At 38.3% G+C, this 18,101-nt stretch overlaps 1 protein-coding gene across 13 annotated transcripts in view; it reads right to left on the bottom strand.

Moving 5' to 3' along the window:
* Positions 1 to 18,101, bottom strand: part of AGTPBP1 (ATP/GTP binding carboxypeptidase 1) — a 176,548-nt gene that overhangs the window by 147,385 nt on the left and 11,062 nt on the right. For 12 of the 13 annotated variants that reach the window (XR_011497240.1, XM_070495448.1, XM_044756663.2 and 9 more), the window contains exon 2: positions 5,565 to 5,629. Coding sequence is in view for 11 of the 13 variants with exons in the window: in XM_070495448.1 (XP_070351549.1) it covers positions 5,565 to 5,596 (32 nt within the window). In the remaining 2 variants the exon portion in view is untranslated. Of the gene's footprint in view, positions 1 to 5,564; positions 5,630 to 18,101 lie in introns of those variants that run through there. The other variant, XM_070495450.1, reaches the window with a different exon arrangement.

Here is an 18,101-nt window from a genome sequence, read left to right as displayed (position 1 = left end):
GTAAAAGCTTGTTAAAATTTTCAATTACCTGAATTTATACTAGCATCAGCAATAATTAATCGAGTTGTCCTTTAAAGTCCTTCACTAAAGTTAATTAAATGCTAATTATTTTACATTCATTATTTTTTATAACTTCTCTGGTCCTTTTCTGGCAAGATGTTAGCTAAGTGTATGTGGCTAACTGCTCACTTTCCCCCAATATCTGTCTCTGTTTCACAGTAATGAGAGTTAGCCAGGCATATGGCCACCCTGTTAAAACCACATTTCTCAGCCTTATTTTTAGCTTAAGGTAGAAGTTAGTATGGGCTAGGTCAGAGGTTCTTAGGTCTGGTTTTTCTTGGCCTCATGATACCTTCATACTCTTAAAAGCTACTAGAGACCCCCAAAGAGCTGTTATTTATACAGGAAACAGGAATAAATCTGACAACCAACCTGAAAGACCAGTACATGAAAACTACAAAATCCTGCTGAGAGACATTGAAGAAGATTGTAAATAAAAACAAGATAACACATGCTCAAGGGCAAAGAAACTCAATATTGTCAACATGTCAATTCTCCCCAAACTGACCTACAGAATCAAGGCAATCCCAATCAAAATCCCAGCAGGCTATTGTGTATAAATTGTCAAACTGATACTAAATTCATACGGAAATACAAAGAACCTAAAATAGGCCAAACTTTGAAAAAAGGAACAAAGTTGGTGAACCAAGACTATCTAATTTCGAGAAACACTACGAAGCTACAGTTACCAAGGCAATGAGGTATCCACACTAAGACTTCTAGATCAATGGGACAAAAAGAGTACAAAATAGACCCACACACACATGGACAACTGATTTTTGACAAAGGTACAAAGGCAATTCAGTGGAAAAGAGACAGTCTTTCCAAAAATGGTGCTGGAACAATTGGATATCCATATGCAAAAAAAAAAGAACTTCTATTCATACCTTGAACCATACATAAAATTAACTCAGAATAGAGCACAGACCTAAATGTAAAGTCTAAAACTATAAAAACGTCTACAAGAAATCATAAGTAAAAACATTGGTAAACATGGCTTACACATACGATACAACTCTAAAAGCAAAATCCATAAAAGAACAAATAAACAAAATGGACAGCTTCTAAAATAAAAACTTCCAATATTTAAAAGATACTGTTCAGAATATGAAAAGACAAGACTGGCAGAAAATGTTTGCAATTCAACTATCTGATAAAGAACTTGTATCTATAATATATAAAGAACTTCTAAAACTCAATAATAAAAAAATAATAATAATCCAAATTAAAAAATGGAGGAAGATTTGGAAAGATACTTCACCAAATAAGACACGCTGAAGGCAAGTAAGTACAGGAAAAGACTCTCAACATCATGAGTAACTACGGAAATGCAAATTAAAATCACAATGAGATGTCAGTACACACCTATTAGAATGACTAAAATTTTAAAAGAATGACCATAAAAATTTAAGAACTTAAAAAGAATGACCACACAAGTAATGGTGAGACTGTAGAAGAACCAGAACTCTCACATACTGCTGGAGGGAGTATAAGATGGTATGATATCTTTGTAAAATAGGTTGTTGGCAGTTTTCTAAAAAGAAACACAGACGAACCATGTGATTTGGCCATTCCACTCCTGGTATTAAGCCAAGAGAAAAGAAAGCATAAGTCCATACAAATACTAATACACGAAAGTTCATACAGCTTTACTTGTAATAGCCAAAAACTGGGAACAACCCAAATATCCAAAAGTTGAGTGGATAAACAAATTGTGGTATATCTATACAATGGAACACTACTTAGTAATTAAAAAAAAAAGGTATGACTTCAGGAGATGATTCTCAAAATAACTGTGCTGAATAAAAGAAGGCAGACCCACATCCCTACCTTCCACTCCCACCACCAAAAAAAGACACAGCATATGGTTCCATTTATATAAAGTCACAGAAAAGCAAAACAAATCTGTAGTGACAGAAAGCAGATCAGTGGTTGCCTGGAGTGAGGGATGGGGTGGGAGGAAAGGAATACAAAAGGGCACCAGGAAACATCTGGGCATGATGAGTATGTTCATTATTTCGATTGAGAGGATGATTTCACAGGTGTACACAGGCCAAACTTACCAAACTGTACTCTCTATGAATAGTTTGTTGTATGATGATTACATCTCAATAAAGCTGTTTAAAAATTTATAGGTGGCCTTAATAAGTAATGCTGGTGTAGTGGATAAGGCAGAAACTAAACAGAAGTGGTTGGAGAGTTTGAAATGAGACATAGATTACATTTATAGATCATTTCAAAATTTTTGGCTTTTAAGGGAATCAGATAATCTGAGCAGTAACAGAAAAGTAGAGTCTAAATATCAGAAAATCCAGTTCATGTTCAAATGGTAAAGAATGCAAGAGTTAAGGACACTTGCTGAGGGTATGTATACGATACACTGAGGATTTCAAAGGTTTGAAGAGTATAGAGAAAGTATAAACGAGTCACTACAAAAAGTGGGAAAATGAACTTCCCAGAGAACCACAGTGTAAGATTGCTGGGCTCAGTTCAGTTGATGATCGATAATTTTTAGTGACATCTGCCAAGTTTCTTCTTCCTCCAACATCATTCAGCTGCTCAACAAAAGTTTATCCAGGGTTGGTGTGATGAAAAGACACAAAATGAGGTCAATACATTTCCGCTATTTGCAAGAGTGTAATGACAGACAATGGGCTCTACACTGGGTAAGAAAGAAGGAGATGAATGAGGCAAAATAAAAGTCAACAACAGATTAGAGCTCTGGGTAAGGCAGAACTCTTGCGGTACAGACATTCGAGCAAAAGAACTAGTAAGATAAAATATCATTGCTGGAGAATGAAAAGTCTGAATTGATACTTTGAAATGAGAGTCTGGCTAGTGATAACATTTAGGACATGACCATGATGATGGAAAGGGAGGGATAGAGAAAAATTCTGTTCCTTGTATCTTATAAAACTTGTTTACTTGATTTAAATCACTTCCCACTCACATGATCTTTAAATCCGCCGATCTAATCCATCCAATTACAATCCTTGTCTAAACTCAGCAAGTATCAGTATTCCATCCACCCCTCCATATTTGCTAGGAAGTAAGAGACTTGCCTCTTTCAGCTGGTATCACACAATAAACACCTCTTTACGAGGATCTTATTTTCTAACTCCATGGACCTCACAATTTAACACTTCACTACACACTGGTTAAATCACCATAGGGTATTTGTTCAGTATTCTCAATCAGGTTACAAGCTTCGTGTAAAAAGAGAGTAGGACTCATTTTTAGAACATGCTCAATACCCATTTTCTGCAAAGCACTGTAGTAAAAGTGTTATACTATGTTTCTTTTCTACTCTCACAGATTTAGTGCCAAGATAGGTAGATAAAAGTATTTAACAGATAACCTCATAGTTGAGAAATAAATCTAAAAGGGGCAAAAAATAAATAAATAAACCAAAGGGAGCATCTGTAGAAGCCTCTGGAGATACAGAAAGTACATAAATAACAAATTTTCTGTGGAAATTGGTATGCTTTGATCAAGTCTGATGTAAGGAAAAAAATTCAGGACAATACCTGGAAGTATGATTTCCCCCCACTTCTTAGATCCCTGGAAGACATTTTTTCTGAGTTCTCAGAAACAATGAGTGTCAATAGGGCAAACTATAGGAGGCTGAAGAAAGATTCTGACCCTTTTCTATCTATCTCAATTCACCTTATTGCATTCAGCTTTCTTCACAGAGCAATAGGAAAAGTACTACTAGAAATTATAATTTCCTTTAGATGAAGATCATTTGCAGTGATTCCAATTTAGTTGGCCTAAAACAACAACAAAAATAACAGTAAATATCCAGTAAAATCTATTTAAGGAGAAAAAAATTGAGAGCCAGAGGTTTTCAAACTATAACTTCAAATCTTATGGAAAACAACCTATTAATTTTAAATAGTTTACCTAATCAGTAGAAACAGCATTGCTTATTTGACTTAATCCAAAAAGTAAGGCTAGTGCTCCTTTTGTTTGCTTTGTTTTCTTTTTGTTTTTGTTTTTTGTGAGGAAGATTAGCCCTGATCGAACACCTGTTGCCGATCTGCCTCTTTTTGCTTGAGGTAGATTGTCATTGAGCTAACATCTGTGCCAGTCTTCCTCTGTTTTACGTGGGATGCTGCCACAGCATGGCTCGACAAGGGTACTAGCTCTGTACCTGGGACCCGAACCTGCGAACCTGAGGCCAGTGAAGCAGAGTGTGCAAACTTAACCGCTATGCCACTGAGTCACCCCTAGAGCTTCTTTTTAAGACACAGTGTCTAATTCCTTTCCTATAAGAAATGACACAAATACTTGAACAATGAAATCTGTTATAACGTATTACATAGTTAATAACTGGAAAACCTAACAATTTAAGGAATAAATCTTATCTAAATAGACTGCATGTATTCTCATTATAAAACATATTCAAAGCATACCTATAAATGCAAAGTGGTAAACACGTAAACAAGTTGTAAACATGTTGGGGGCCAGCACAGGATAACAGTTAAGTTCAGCACGCTCTGCTTCAGCAGCCCAGGGTTTGTGAGTTTGGATCCCTGGTGCAGACCTATACCACTCGTCAGCCATGCTGTGGCGGTGACCCACATATAAAATGGAGGAAGACTGGCATGGATGTTAGCTCAGGGCTAATCTTCCTCAAGCAAAAAAAGAGGAGAGGATTGGTGACCAATGTTAGCTCAATGCAAATCTTCCTCAGCAAAAAAATAAAATAAAATACAACACTGTTAAAAAGGAGACATTTTTATATTTATCAATATTAATAAGCTGTCACTTACTGAGCTGGGCAGGTATTATTTAGTCTTCACAAGTTTAGTGTAACAGCATTATTATTAAACCCATTTTACAGATGAGAAAACTGAGGTTTAACAGGGTTAAGCAATCTAGCTAAGAAAATTCCCGAACAGAATCAATCAGATTTGTCTTTTAACTGAAAGAGTCCACAGTAAAACCAATGAGAAGACAATTCTTGGTACATAAAAGCTCTAACAGAGACAGTGCTTTAACTCAGGGGTCAGTTAAACACTTTCTGTAAAGGGCCAGACAGTATGTGTATTAGGCACCGTGGGCCATATGGTCTCTGGCACAACTGCTCAACTTGGCGACAGCAGCACAAAAGTGCCAAACAACACATAAATGCATGCGCACAGCTATGTCCCAACAAAACTTCATTTATGTACACTGAAATCTGAATTTCATATAATCTTTATGTGTCATAAAATATTATTCTTCTTTTTATTTTTTCCCCCAACCAATTAGGAATGTAAAAACCATTCTTAGCTCACAGACCATAGAAAAACAAGAGTTGAGCCAGTTCTGGCCTGCAGGTCATAGGTGGCCAACTCCTACTTTAACTGAAAAGTTAAATATTAATAAATATTAATAAAATAATATGAATATAACACTATTATTTAAACACAAATAATTTTTAAAGTAATGAGTTTCAAACAATCGCTTCATGTATTATTTCTGTAATTTATACGTACTGGTATTCAGAATTACAGTACCTTTTCTCTGATATCACTTTTAACTTGCTCATCTTGAGTTACTTCATTTCACCAGTGCAGATAATCTAAAAGAAAAACGTTGATATTAAACACACAATTCTGTTTTCTACATATTAGCTGTCATAAAAACCATACAACTGAAACTTTTTACTATGGGCAGCACAAGATAACACTGGAAACCAAAGGAGAAAGTTTGAGTTTTACGTGCTTCTGGCTAATCACTTCAATGTGCTGTGTGTGACTACTAAATTACCTAAAATCAGCCAGTAAAATGTTATCAAAATCCTGGAGCTACAAAAATGCAAAAACCTAACATAACACACTCTATGATCTAGTGTCAAGATTTCTTTTGAAACAGTTCAAATTATCCTCCTGTTCTAATTTTCCTCCTCAGAAATACTCAAACCAACCACAGCATCCTGTGATTAGAGTACGTATTGTCCACCATTCACAGAGTAGTCAAATATAGTCACGTGTCACTTAACGACAGGGATATGTTCTGAGAATGTATCGTTAGGCGATTTCGTCATTGTGCAAACACCAAAGAGTGTGCTTATACAAACCTAGATGGTCTAGCCTACTACACATCTAGGCTATACGGTACTAATCTTATAGGACCACTATCATATATGCTGTCCATCAATGACCAAAACGTCATTATGCAGCACATGACTGTACTGGTAAGTATGTATGATTATTTCTGTATGAGAACACTTTTTTAACTAAGAACAAATTGTTTAGACGGAGTAAAAACTTTCTATAAGATCATCTCATTTAACATACTTAATGCATATTTTCCTTCAATCAGTATACACTTCATCTTTAGAAAGTACATATACATTTTAAAACCTTAAATCTTGATTCACACAACTTCTATAATTTTTCCAATTTATTTTTGCAACTATGCACCCCCCAAAAAACTCTAGATATCTATGACTTTTATATATCAATGTTAAGTGAAGCAGAATTTTGTGGTGTCACTAAAAATTATCACTGCCAATTCAACAAGTTAATCACATACTTTTGCAATATTTAGTAATGCTATATTTAAAGGAAAACAAATGCAAAGAACAGAAGAGAATGTTAAACTTCAAACTGTTTAACGTAATAGATTTAGAAAATAGAGGCATTCGGGATGTTCTTCAATAACAGAACTTTTACTTCAACAAAACACTATTTTTTTTCATTTTTCTTATTAACTCAATTATAAAAGAGGAAACATATTTAGGATATATGTACAAAAATTACATGGCCTGTTTTTAAAGTTGATAAGAAATTTAAAAGTTGCTAACTATTCTTTCTTTTGACTATTTTAAATGATTACAAAGTCAAAGTAACTTTTTCCAACTTCCAAATTAATTAGAATCCTATACATCCAGGATAGGGGAAAAACAATCCTGTGTGTTTTCAAAAGTGCTGTTGTTGCCATAAACAGAAGTTACTGAAGTTAATTCTGTTGAGTGATATAACTTTCTCTAAAACTACACTAACAGCACATCTCATGAAAAGTCCACTATGAATTGTGAGTTGAAAAGGTTAATGTTGGGCACTTATAGCCAATTCTATTTCAACAGTTAAGAAATGACTCAAACTTTCAGTTCACAATAAAATAATAGTTTAACCACACGCACTTCTCTCCTCTCCTTCCGGGACAGATTAAAGTTGACAGTAAAGAAATAAAGTTATGTTTAAGCCCACAGTGACAAAAAGGAAAACTAAGAAGGCGAGGGGTACTCTGTCCAGAAGAACTCAGGAATCTCGGAAATACCAAGGACAACAGAAGGGGACCTCAAAACAGCTAACTAAAACTCTACAACTGCAAATAACTTTTTCCCTCCTCAACACCCCCACGCCTCACCAGTGTGGAAAATGTTCACGAGCCAGTCATAGAACTAGCAAAAAATCTTCACTAGAGAAAATGACAGCCTCTGTCATTATTTGTCAAAATGAAAGAACTCTGCTGTCTGGGATTTGAGTCCCCCAGGAAAAAGGCCAGCTCTCAACCCCATCATCCCAGGGCTAAGCCAGGGTCCCTTGGTCCCTTTTTGTTGCTGAAGCCTGAGGCCAGAGTGCCTCAGAGTAAACAAAAACCCTTCTTTTTTGCTGTGAAAATCTGGGTTCATTACAGTATGGTGTCAAAGAAAGCGCAGGCATCTAGAAACAGAAGCATTACATTGTACCAAGTTTGTGGCTTTGCCAACCAAGTGTGACAAAGCAAGAAAGAGGCAAAGAAGCTGAGAGGGTATCACAGGAGTAACTATAAGAACTAACCACAGAATTTAGGTATACTCTACTCATTCTTCTTTACTGGGTCATTTTCACCACCATAAAATCGTGTTATTTCTATGTGTTAGGGGGAAAAAAACCTTCTTGGTCCCACTTCCCCAATCCAGCTACTGTCCCATTTCCCCCCTCCTGAAAGCAAGGAGTTGTTTATACACATTATCAACAAGTCTCCTCTTCCCATTCTCTCTTAAACACATCCCAGTCCGGTTTTCCCCACACCACTCCGTCAACACAGCTCCTGTCAGTCACCAAGGACCTCCGTGTTACGAAACTCAACTGGGGATCCTCAGCCTTCATCTACCGGTGCTCTCAGCAGGCTCTGCTACAGCTGATCACTCCCTCTTCTTAGAAATACTTTCATTTGGCCATACTGTTTTCTGCCTACCTTCTCTTACTCTTTATAAGCTTCCTTTCCTGGAATGCCCACGGCTAGGTTCTTTCGTGTCCTTTTCTAACTCCAGTCTCTTCCTTGGTGATCTCATCCAGCCTCATGACTACATAACCTCTCCACTGGGGTCTCTAATAATATCACAAACTCAACATATCCAGAGCTGATCTCCTGACCTTCCTTCCCCTCCCCTGTGTGCTCTACCCTCAGCTTTTCCAACTGTTGTTAACGACAATCCTCTCTCTCCAACTGCTCAGTTCAAAAGTTTAACTTCCTGGGCCGGCCCTGTGGCCGAGTGGTTGCGTTCGCCCGCTCCACTTCTCGGCCCAGGGTTTCACCGGTTTGGATCCTGGGCACGGACATGGCACTGCTCATCAAGCCATGCTGCGGCGACATCCCACTCAGCAAAACCAGAAGGACCTACAACTAGAACATGCAACTGTGTACCGGGGGCTTTGGGGAGAAGAAGAAGGAGAAAAGAAGACTGGCAACAGATGTTAGCTCAGGAGCCAATCTTTAAAAAAAAAAAAAAACTTTAACTTCCTCCTTAACTCCTGTCTCACACCCCACATCCAATCCATCAGGAAATCCTGACAATTTCAGTTTCAAAATATATCCAGAATCTGACCACTTTCACCACATCTACTTCCACGGTTAAGCCACTGTTCTTACTAGCCTCCCTTTTACCTTTGGCCCCTACAGTCTATTCTCAACACATCTTGACTGATCCTTTTAAAACCTCGAGGAAAAGAAAGAGTACAAAAAACCTTAGCAAGATCTTGTCCCCACTCTGCTCAAAGCCCTGCAACGCTGCCTATTTCAACGGCATTAAGGGCGTGAGGGGACTACCCCAGTCCTTCCTTCCCTGACCTTCCCACTTACCCACAACTCTTCTCCCTCACTCTGCTCCAGACGCACTGGCCGGGCCTCAGTGCTGTCCTCCAGCGTGCCAGGCTCCCCCTCACCTTAGTGCTTTATCAGTGCTGCTTCCTTTACCTGGAATGTTCTTCTGCCACATAAGCCAATGACCAATCGACTGCCAAACTTCTTTGCTCAAGTATCACCTTTAAGCGTATCCCAGCCATCCTATTTAACACTGTAAGCCACCTCCAGACCCCAGCATACCCACTGCCCCTTGCGTGAACCTACCCTGTCTTCTTCCAGACCATTTACCACCTTCTAATACGGGATGATTCAACGATAACTGAACACTTTGAAAACTGTACTACTCAACAACTGACTCTATGAACATGTGTCAAACCCAATTTTTAAGGGAACAATCAGGTTAGTTCTACAAACTTACAAATGCTCACTATATGCCACATCACACCACATACATCAATCCTGTACACAAATTCATCCCAGACCCTTACCAGCTTATCACAATGGGTCCCTTCATTTCCTCAAAGTTTTGAGGAAAAAGCGGTGGCAACCCAAGGTTCTTGATATGTCCTCATAAGAAGTCACATGGTTTAACATCTAATATCTCAATGGTCACTGTCTGACTCTTTTTAGTCGTCTTGTAAACTAGAAAATTTAACTTTGTGTATTGTTTATTCTCTCTCTCTCCCCGCTGGAATTAAAGCTCCATGAGGCAGAAATCTTTATTTTGCTCACTAAATGCCTCCCACATATCTAGAATAGTGCCAGTACATTGCAGGTGCTAAACAAATTCTTGAATGAACAAACAAATGCTTTAAAGACTTTTGAGAAAACTGTACTACACAAATGAGCGAGAAAGTGTTCATTATTAAAAAATCTGACAATATGGTAGAAATGGTATACTGGCACACAATATCTATCCCCATTTCCCTCTAGTATGTCTTTCTGTAGTACATGAGCCTGAAAGCTTTTTAAAAAAAAAAAAAAGCAGCATTTCCCAGACTCCCCTGTGGCTAGGGTTCCAGATGTGACTTAAATCCACCAATCTCATCATCTGTGAGAGATTTACAATACTAAAATTCAGGTAGAGGCCTCCTGATTCCACAGGCAAGCAGACTCTACAGCAGCGCATGCAGAGGTCCCAGAGTCTAGGCCAAGGTTTCTCAACATGGGGGTCCACAAACTGTTGCCAGAGCTCTTTGAGAGCTCACGATTGAGGGCAGGGGGAATTTTTTTCCATTTTTCTTTTTTTTACTTTTATGCACCAAGCAATGGTGGCATTCACAGTAACAAAGGATTTTGTTAGAAATCAGCCATATACGATGGTGCACAGTAGGGTCATGTTCATATGGTTAGAATTGGCCTTGATAACTGGAGGCTGCATGGCACAAGGGGAGGATGGGAGGCCGAGGAGCACCAGCCTCTCCCTCTTAAATTACCTCCCCTAACCTCCTCTTATGCACTGGTAACCGCCTTACAGGAGCAAACAAATTCTGCAAGTGTAATAAAAAAATTGCAGGGAAAGTTTAATTTTAATGAAAAAATTTTTATACCCAGTTGTCCCATTCTTAATGCTTTGCTCTTGGATGAACTTTCCAAAATGTTGACTGAATAAATTACAAGGGACCTATATTATGAAATTTTTGGACTTTTTGTGATTTTTTCTCATTTAGTTATTTGTTATGCCCTTATGTCTTACATATTAACATTTGTATTTTACATGTATGCCTGATAATCCAATGTGGCAATTTTTGAGGATGAAGTACAAGAGGAGGGCCAGTAGACAACTCCGGTAAGATAAGTAGTAACAAAGAATTGTATCTTGCAAGTCATTTCACTAAACTAGCGCAACAAGAGACACACACAAAATTCCCGTCTTTACGATGAAAACTACTTGTCAATGGATTTACACATGGGCTGGTATTCCATTTTGTGTTGTCTGTGGAAAACATCTTCACAAGTACAGCAATGGCTCCAGAAATATTCAAAAGACACTTAAATACAACTTGTAGTCATGTGACAAGGTACTATTGGAATCTCAAAACAAAATAATAAAGCTTTTATTTTTAAAAAATTACACACAATGAAAAGGCTGAGGTAGCAAGTTATATAGTAGCAGAACTTGCTGACCACAAAAAGGAAAGTCACCCAATTACTGAAAAGCTAGTAAGGCCAGAATGTAAAATTACTCTGAGTAAAATGGTCATATGAGATGCAGTGAGAGAAATTTTTAAAGTTCTACAATACAATAACAGTAGGGTAAGTCAACATATCAACATGTCATGTGATATTAAAAGCCTATATAATAAACAGAAAAACAAGTTTCTCTATGCAGACTAAATGAGTCAACAGACTTCAGCTGTAATATTTATAAGATTATATTCTACATGTATTATGAATTTATAAATATTATAAGATTTGAAAATGGGTAAAATCAAGAAAACTTTTTGGCTATCGAGTGCTGACCAAGGCCAACAAGGACAGGATATCTAATGTTTTGTCCTCCTATCTGGAAACAGAAGGTCTGTGTTGGAGGAACTATGTTGGCATCTGTACTGATAACGTCCCATCAATAGTGACTCCACGTGAAGACTGCCACTCTCACTGGGGAAAAAAACTGACTTCACAATACAGTGTTTTCTTCACAGAGAAGTGCTAGGGTCAAAAGTTCTGAGAGATGAAATGAAAAAAGTTCTATTTGAAACTATAAAAAATGATTAACTTTATTAGACAAAAACCTGTTCACCCAAAAATGTTTAAAGAACTATGTGAGAAGCTAGACAAGGGCAGACACTGTCCTGCCGGCGCAGGGGTCCCGTGGCTGCGCAGAGGCGGCCTCAGCGGCCGGGGCCCAGCGGCGACCCCGGAGCGCCCCCCAACGCGGCCGCTGCCCCGCCGAGCACCGAGGTGGAATGGCAGCCGAATGGCCAACGTGGGGACATGTTACCGCCTGGAACGACTGAACAACTCTGCAAGACCTGAGAGAAAACGTTTTGATTTCAAGTAATAGGACTTTTGGGAAAACATCATGTGACAAGAGGAAATCATAAAATGTTTCTCCTGCTGCTGGGGCTTGAAAGTGAAGGGTGATCTCTGCAAATCTCAAGTCCTGCTAACGAGAGCAGCAAAACTAAACAGCACTCTCCCTTTCCCTTCAAACAAACAGAAGCCTGCATCTTCTTCCTCCGCATCTTCTGCTCAGGCTGAGGACTGGAGGAGGAGGAGGAATCTCACGCGCTGCGCGCTGTTTATATGCTCACGGTGAGATTCACTGACCCGCCCTAAAGGAGTTCTGTAGGGTCCTACCAATCACACGACAGTAATGAACATTGGGCGGCAGGTGTTCAAACTTCTTAAGAAAGGAAATTTTTTTGTTGCTAACAAGCATTAAGAGCAAGAAGGAAATCATTTCACGTCAGTTGAAAATGAAATCTGTGAATGGTTATTTCAAGTTCCACAAAAGAAAGCAAAACAAGTTTCCCATGAAGGCGATAAATTTCATTTTTTAGTTTTAAAAAATAACTATTATAGAAAGCCTTTTCATGAAAGATCGAGTAAACACATATATATACACACACATATATATAATCGTTTATAACTTCTGGAGCTATATTTGAGCCTCATTGTACGAGTTGACCAAAAAAAGTTTGTTTTTTCAAATTCTGGTATAAATTATGTCTTAGGTTATATCTTTATTAATATTATTTTGGCTCACAGTTTTTAGTAGCTTTGCTATTTGACCTTGTCAATAATTTTCATGTTGTAAACAATTAATATCAGCTTACAGTGGTACTGGCAAACGACAGACCAATGGAATAGAACTAAAAGTCTAGAAAGAAACACATATATCTACGGCCAATTAATTTTTGACAAAGGTGCCAAGTCCATTCAATGACAAAAGAATAGTCTCTTCTATTGCTGGGACAACTAGATTTCCACACATACAAGAACGAAGTTGTACACCTATGCACAACATATATAAAAATTAACTCAAAATGGACCAACAACCTAAATATAAGTGCTAAAACTCTTAGGAGGTAACATGGGGTAAATGTGCATGGTACTAGATTTGACAACAGATTCTTAGCTATGGCAGCAAAAGTATAAGCAACAACAAAAAAAAGACAAATTGGACTCAAAACTAAAAACTTATGTGTATCAAAAGACATTATTAAGAAAGTGAAAAGATAACATATGGAATGAGAGAAATATCTGCAGATCATGTATCTGATAAGCATTTAATACACAAAACATACACAGAACTCCTACAACTCAACAACCAAAAGACAATCGAATCTAAAAATGAGCAAAGGACTTGAACAGACATTTCTCCAAAGAAGATACACAAACGGCCAATAAGCACATGAAGAGATGCACATCATCATTAGTCATTAGGGAAATGCAGATCAAAATCTCAGTATTACTTCACATGTACTAGGATGGCTATATTCAAAAAAACGGTAAATAACTAGTGTTGTCAAGAACGTAAATAAATTGAAACCCTTATATGTTGCTGTGTCGGAACGTAAAATGGTGCAACCACTGTGGAAAACAGTTTGGCAGTTCCTCAAAATAAATACCATATGACTCAGCAATTCTATTCCTAGGTATATACCCCAAAAAACAGAAAACAGGAAAGTAAACAGATAACTGTACATCAATGTTCATAGCAGCAGTACTCACAATAGCCAAAAGGCAGAAACAACCTAAGTGTCCATAAACAGATAAAAGGACAAACAAAATGTGGTATATTGAGACAATGGAATATTATTCAGCCATAAAAAGGAATGAAGTTCTGATAAATGCTACAATATGAATGAACCTTGAAAACATTATGCTAAGTGAAATAAGCCAGAAACAAAACAAGTACTGTATGCTTCCATTTATATGAAATATCTAGAACAGGTACATTGATAGAGATAAAAAGCAGATTAGACATCACCAGGGACAGGAGGCAAGGGAGAATGGAGAGTCATTGATTAATGGTAATTAGAGAGTGTCCGTTTGGGGTGATGAAAAATTTTGGAAATAGTGGTAACAGTTGTACAACATCAAGAATGTAATTAATGCCACTGAATAGAAATGGTTAAAATGGCAAATTTTATGTTAGATATATTTTACCACAATAAAAAAGAATAACAAAAACATTAGGTTAGAATATTTATTTCAACTAAGTCTTTCAACCCTACCTTTAAAAAAACTGAATCTCAATTAGCTTAAGCCAGGTTTTTAACAGAAATTTATTATCTTCACCATATAACTTTTTAAAAATCAAGAAAAGAAAAGAGATTACTTTCCAGAATAGTAAGCTAAGTTTTACCACTTGTTTGTTTTCCAAGTAAGGTTGGTTAAAGTCTTTTTTTGTTTGCTTTAAATAAAAATAAAAGTACCCTTGCACATAGCATATACAAATGCCATACTTTATTAATACCTTGTATAGTAAAAATTTGTAGTAAGACTCCTAGACCTACCTGTAAAAGTAAAAAAATTAAAGTGGGAAATTAAAGAAAAGGAAAACCTGTTTTTTCTATCTGCATTACCAACTCCATTAGAGTTTATATCCCTTGTGGGGTTGGATATCCTCACAAAAGAGTAGACAACTTAGATGGCCAAAATAAACAGATGCACAGAAAAACATCATTCTCTATCAAAAGAGCATTAGCCATCATCACTGACGTACTGTATTATAAGACCTAAAATGTCAAGTGCTGCCCGGACAGCTTGGAGCCTCCCAGAGCCCCAGAGGACTAATGGGAGTTCTCCCACTCCTGCCACACGTGCCCCCACCCAGCGGGAAAGGCTCCCGCTCCTCACCCAGCTAGGGCCACTATCAGCCAAACCAGCTGCACTCCACTCAATCCTCAACCTAACTAATTTCAGTCCCCCTGCCAGCCCTCAGAATTATTCACACAAACTAATCACACCCTCCCAGGAGGAGATGGGTTACTTCATCCTTTGTTACTATGAATCCTGCCTCCCACAGACCCCACGGCTGGTTCACTCTATTCCCAAGTGCAACCCCCATGCGGCAGGCAGTAGCCTCTCTCCCAGACTGTGAGTATGTATGACTAACACATGGCTGTCAGTCTCATCTGATCAGTGTCAGGTAGCAGCCATCTCACACTATTTAGGACAAGAGATCCCTCCTTCACCAATGGATTAAACAGGAGGTGATCGGAACAATTATTTTACCTAAACTCTCTGTTCAGAATAATATCACAGCCGTAGATGCTATAATTTTTATGGAAGAGCTCCCTGAGACCTGAAAATTATTTCATGGATCCTCCAGGGCATAAAGATTGAGAAACGCTAACCTAGCCTCTCATATGCAGGGCTGGTGCAGACCAGAACAGGTGCTGGTCCAGTGTGGTTCTACAGCTGGTAAGTATAGCAAGAGACTCCTGACTACCACAGCCTCCTGACCACAACAGTTCCCCGATTTTAAAACAGCAGTGTGGTTCTAGAAGTGAAGATCCAGAAGCAACTGCACAATTAAGGAGGCCTCTCAATCATAAAAGAGAGAACACCTTCCTTGGTTTCTGAGTTCTGTGCAGAGATTTCGGGAGGTGTTCCTTAAAGCTCAACCTGGGGTCTCTTTCTTTAGATCAAACAATTCCGTAAACCACTTAATACCTGTCCCAGATACTGATTTATTGTCCCTCATCTTCAAATTCACTCTTGCAGGCTGCTCTCTGAAAATGGGTTTGCGCCCTTTAAATAGTAATTTCTTGGCCAGTGGCATAACAATAACCTTTGTCAATAGAGGGCACAGGAAAGACACTGCAGTGGAAAAGGATTTTGCTTCCTGGTTCCAGGGTGCTCACTTGGCTGCAGCGGGCAAGACTTCTCCAGGACCCAGTCCTATAACGAGGATGGCTTCTCCAGGACCCAGTCCTATAACGAGGATGGCTTCTCCAGGACCCAGTCCTATAACGAGGATGGCTTCTCCAGGACCCAGTCCTATAATGAGGATGGCTTCTCCAAGACCCAGTCCTATAACGAGGATGGCTTCTCCAGGACCCAGTCCTCTAACAAGGATGGCTTCTCCAACACCAGGCTCGTGATGCAGCATGTGCAGCTTCTCCAACAGGAGGCCATGCAGTTTTGTAGCAGAGTGCCTCTGGCGAGACATCTCCCCAGGAACAGCCTTCCCTGGCACCCTAGAAGGCGGATATCCAGCAAATTCCACCAGTGCCACAGCACAGCTACTTGCCTTGACCTTGCCCTTTCCAATAAGGTCTAGACCTCAGCAGGAGAGGGGGCCCACTCTATCTCATTCCTGGGGGTAGTCACTGCTCTTTATATCAGCTATTCCTATATTCTTTAGTGTTATCTTTACTTCTTACTGGTAAATCCCTCATTGCTCTGATCCTCTGTTATAGTCAACAATTCTTTATTTTAATCTTTCCCTATTATACTACTATACTGGTTTCTATCTCCTGATTGGACCCAGACCAATACATCCCAACAATTCCTTAAGCTATTTAGTATCCTAAAGTAAAAAAACTCTCTCAGCTTAAGGTATCTAGAGCGATTCTATTCTCTAACTGAATCTTCACTGTTTTCTTCTTCAACAAAGGATTGGCGGGGGTCGGAGGCAGGGGGTGAATCATATAATATCCTCGGAGATGAGATAAATCCGTGACATCATTTTTTTAAATTGGGAAATGATACTAATTACATACAGCCAGGGTTCATAACAGCTACTGATGATTATACTCCTAGGTCAGCCTATTAAATACTCTAATTGTAATACTAATTCCATCTAAGAGTGTTATCACTCCTGTTATGCCTAACCACTATTTAAAAACTTAGCCTACAATGAGTAACCACTTCACACCCATCAGAATGACTATAGTAAAAAATACAGATAACAAGGATTAGCAAAACTGTGGAGAAATCGGAGCCCTCGCACACTGCTGATGGGAGGTAAAGTGGTGCAGCTGCTTTGGAGACAGTCTAGCAGTTCCTCAAAAGCCTCAACAGAAAGTGACCATATGACTCAGCTGTTCCATTCCTAGGAATGTACCCAAAGAAACAACACCTCACAGCCACACAAAGACTTGTAAACAAATGTTTATGGTATTATATTTCCTAGTAATCGAAAAGTGGAAACAACCCAAATGTACATCAACCAATAAATGGATAAATAAAATGTGGTATATCCATATAATGAAATATTATTCAGTGATATAAAATAAAAAAGTACTGATATGTGCTACCAAATGAACTTTGAAAATATTATGTTAAGTGGAAGAACCCAGTCACTAAAGGGCACATCATTATGATCCCATTTATATGAAATATCCAAAATAGGTATATAATCTACACAGACAGAAAGTAGATTCGTGGTTACCAAGGACTAGGGGAGAAGGGGAGGGGGGAGGATGGATGCGGGTTTCTTCTTGCGGTATTGAAAATGTTCTAAAATTGATCGTGGTGATGGTTGCACAACTCTGTGACTATACTAAAAGCCACAGAACCACATACTTCATATTGTATGAAATTGTATGGTATGTGACTTATATCTCAATAAAGCTGTTTTAAAAAAAACTCAGTCTCTGCAGGAACTTTCATAGTTCAACCATTCCTAAATTAGGATTAGGGACATATGCCCTCTGTACCTCAGTGCCTGCTTCCCATGATAGAATACAACATCCTTTTACAAAAGATCTAAACTATTGACCCTCTTTGGGTCTTTCAAAGGTGTACTCTGACTTATTTAGCCAGCAGAAGTTTAAAAAAAGAAAAAAGCTGCAGTAAAAATCTACGCTATTCCATAAAAATTCACAGTATATATTTCCCAAGTAGGGGTAGGGATCTGTATGAGTCGACTTTTATACATTTAAAGGTGGGCTTATACTAGAATTAAATGTGGGAATTTGCCCCTATCAGCAGAAAAATCCTACAAGCAGTATCAACTTGCCCTAACTACCCTATATGTAAGGAAAAGCAAGCAATTTTGTATACTCTACCTCAAG

This window comes from Equus asinus, chromosome 23 (genome assembly GCF_041296235.1).
Source record: "Equus asinus isolate D_3611 breed Donkey chromosome 23, EquAss-T2T_v2, whole genome shotgun sequence".
In the NCBI taxonomy this organism is placed as follows: domain Eukaryota; kingdom Metazoa; phylum Chordata; class Mammalia; order Perissodactyla; family Equidae; genus Equus; species Equus asinus.
The sequence above is the reverse complement of the archived record's forward strand: the minus strand, read 5'-3'. Positions and strand labels throughout refer to the sequence as shown.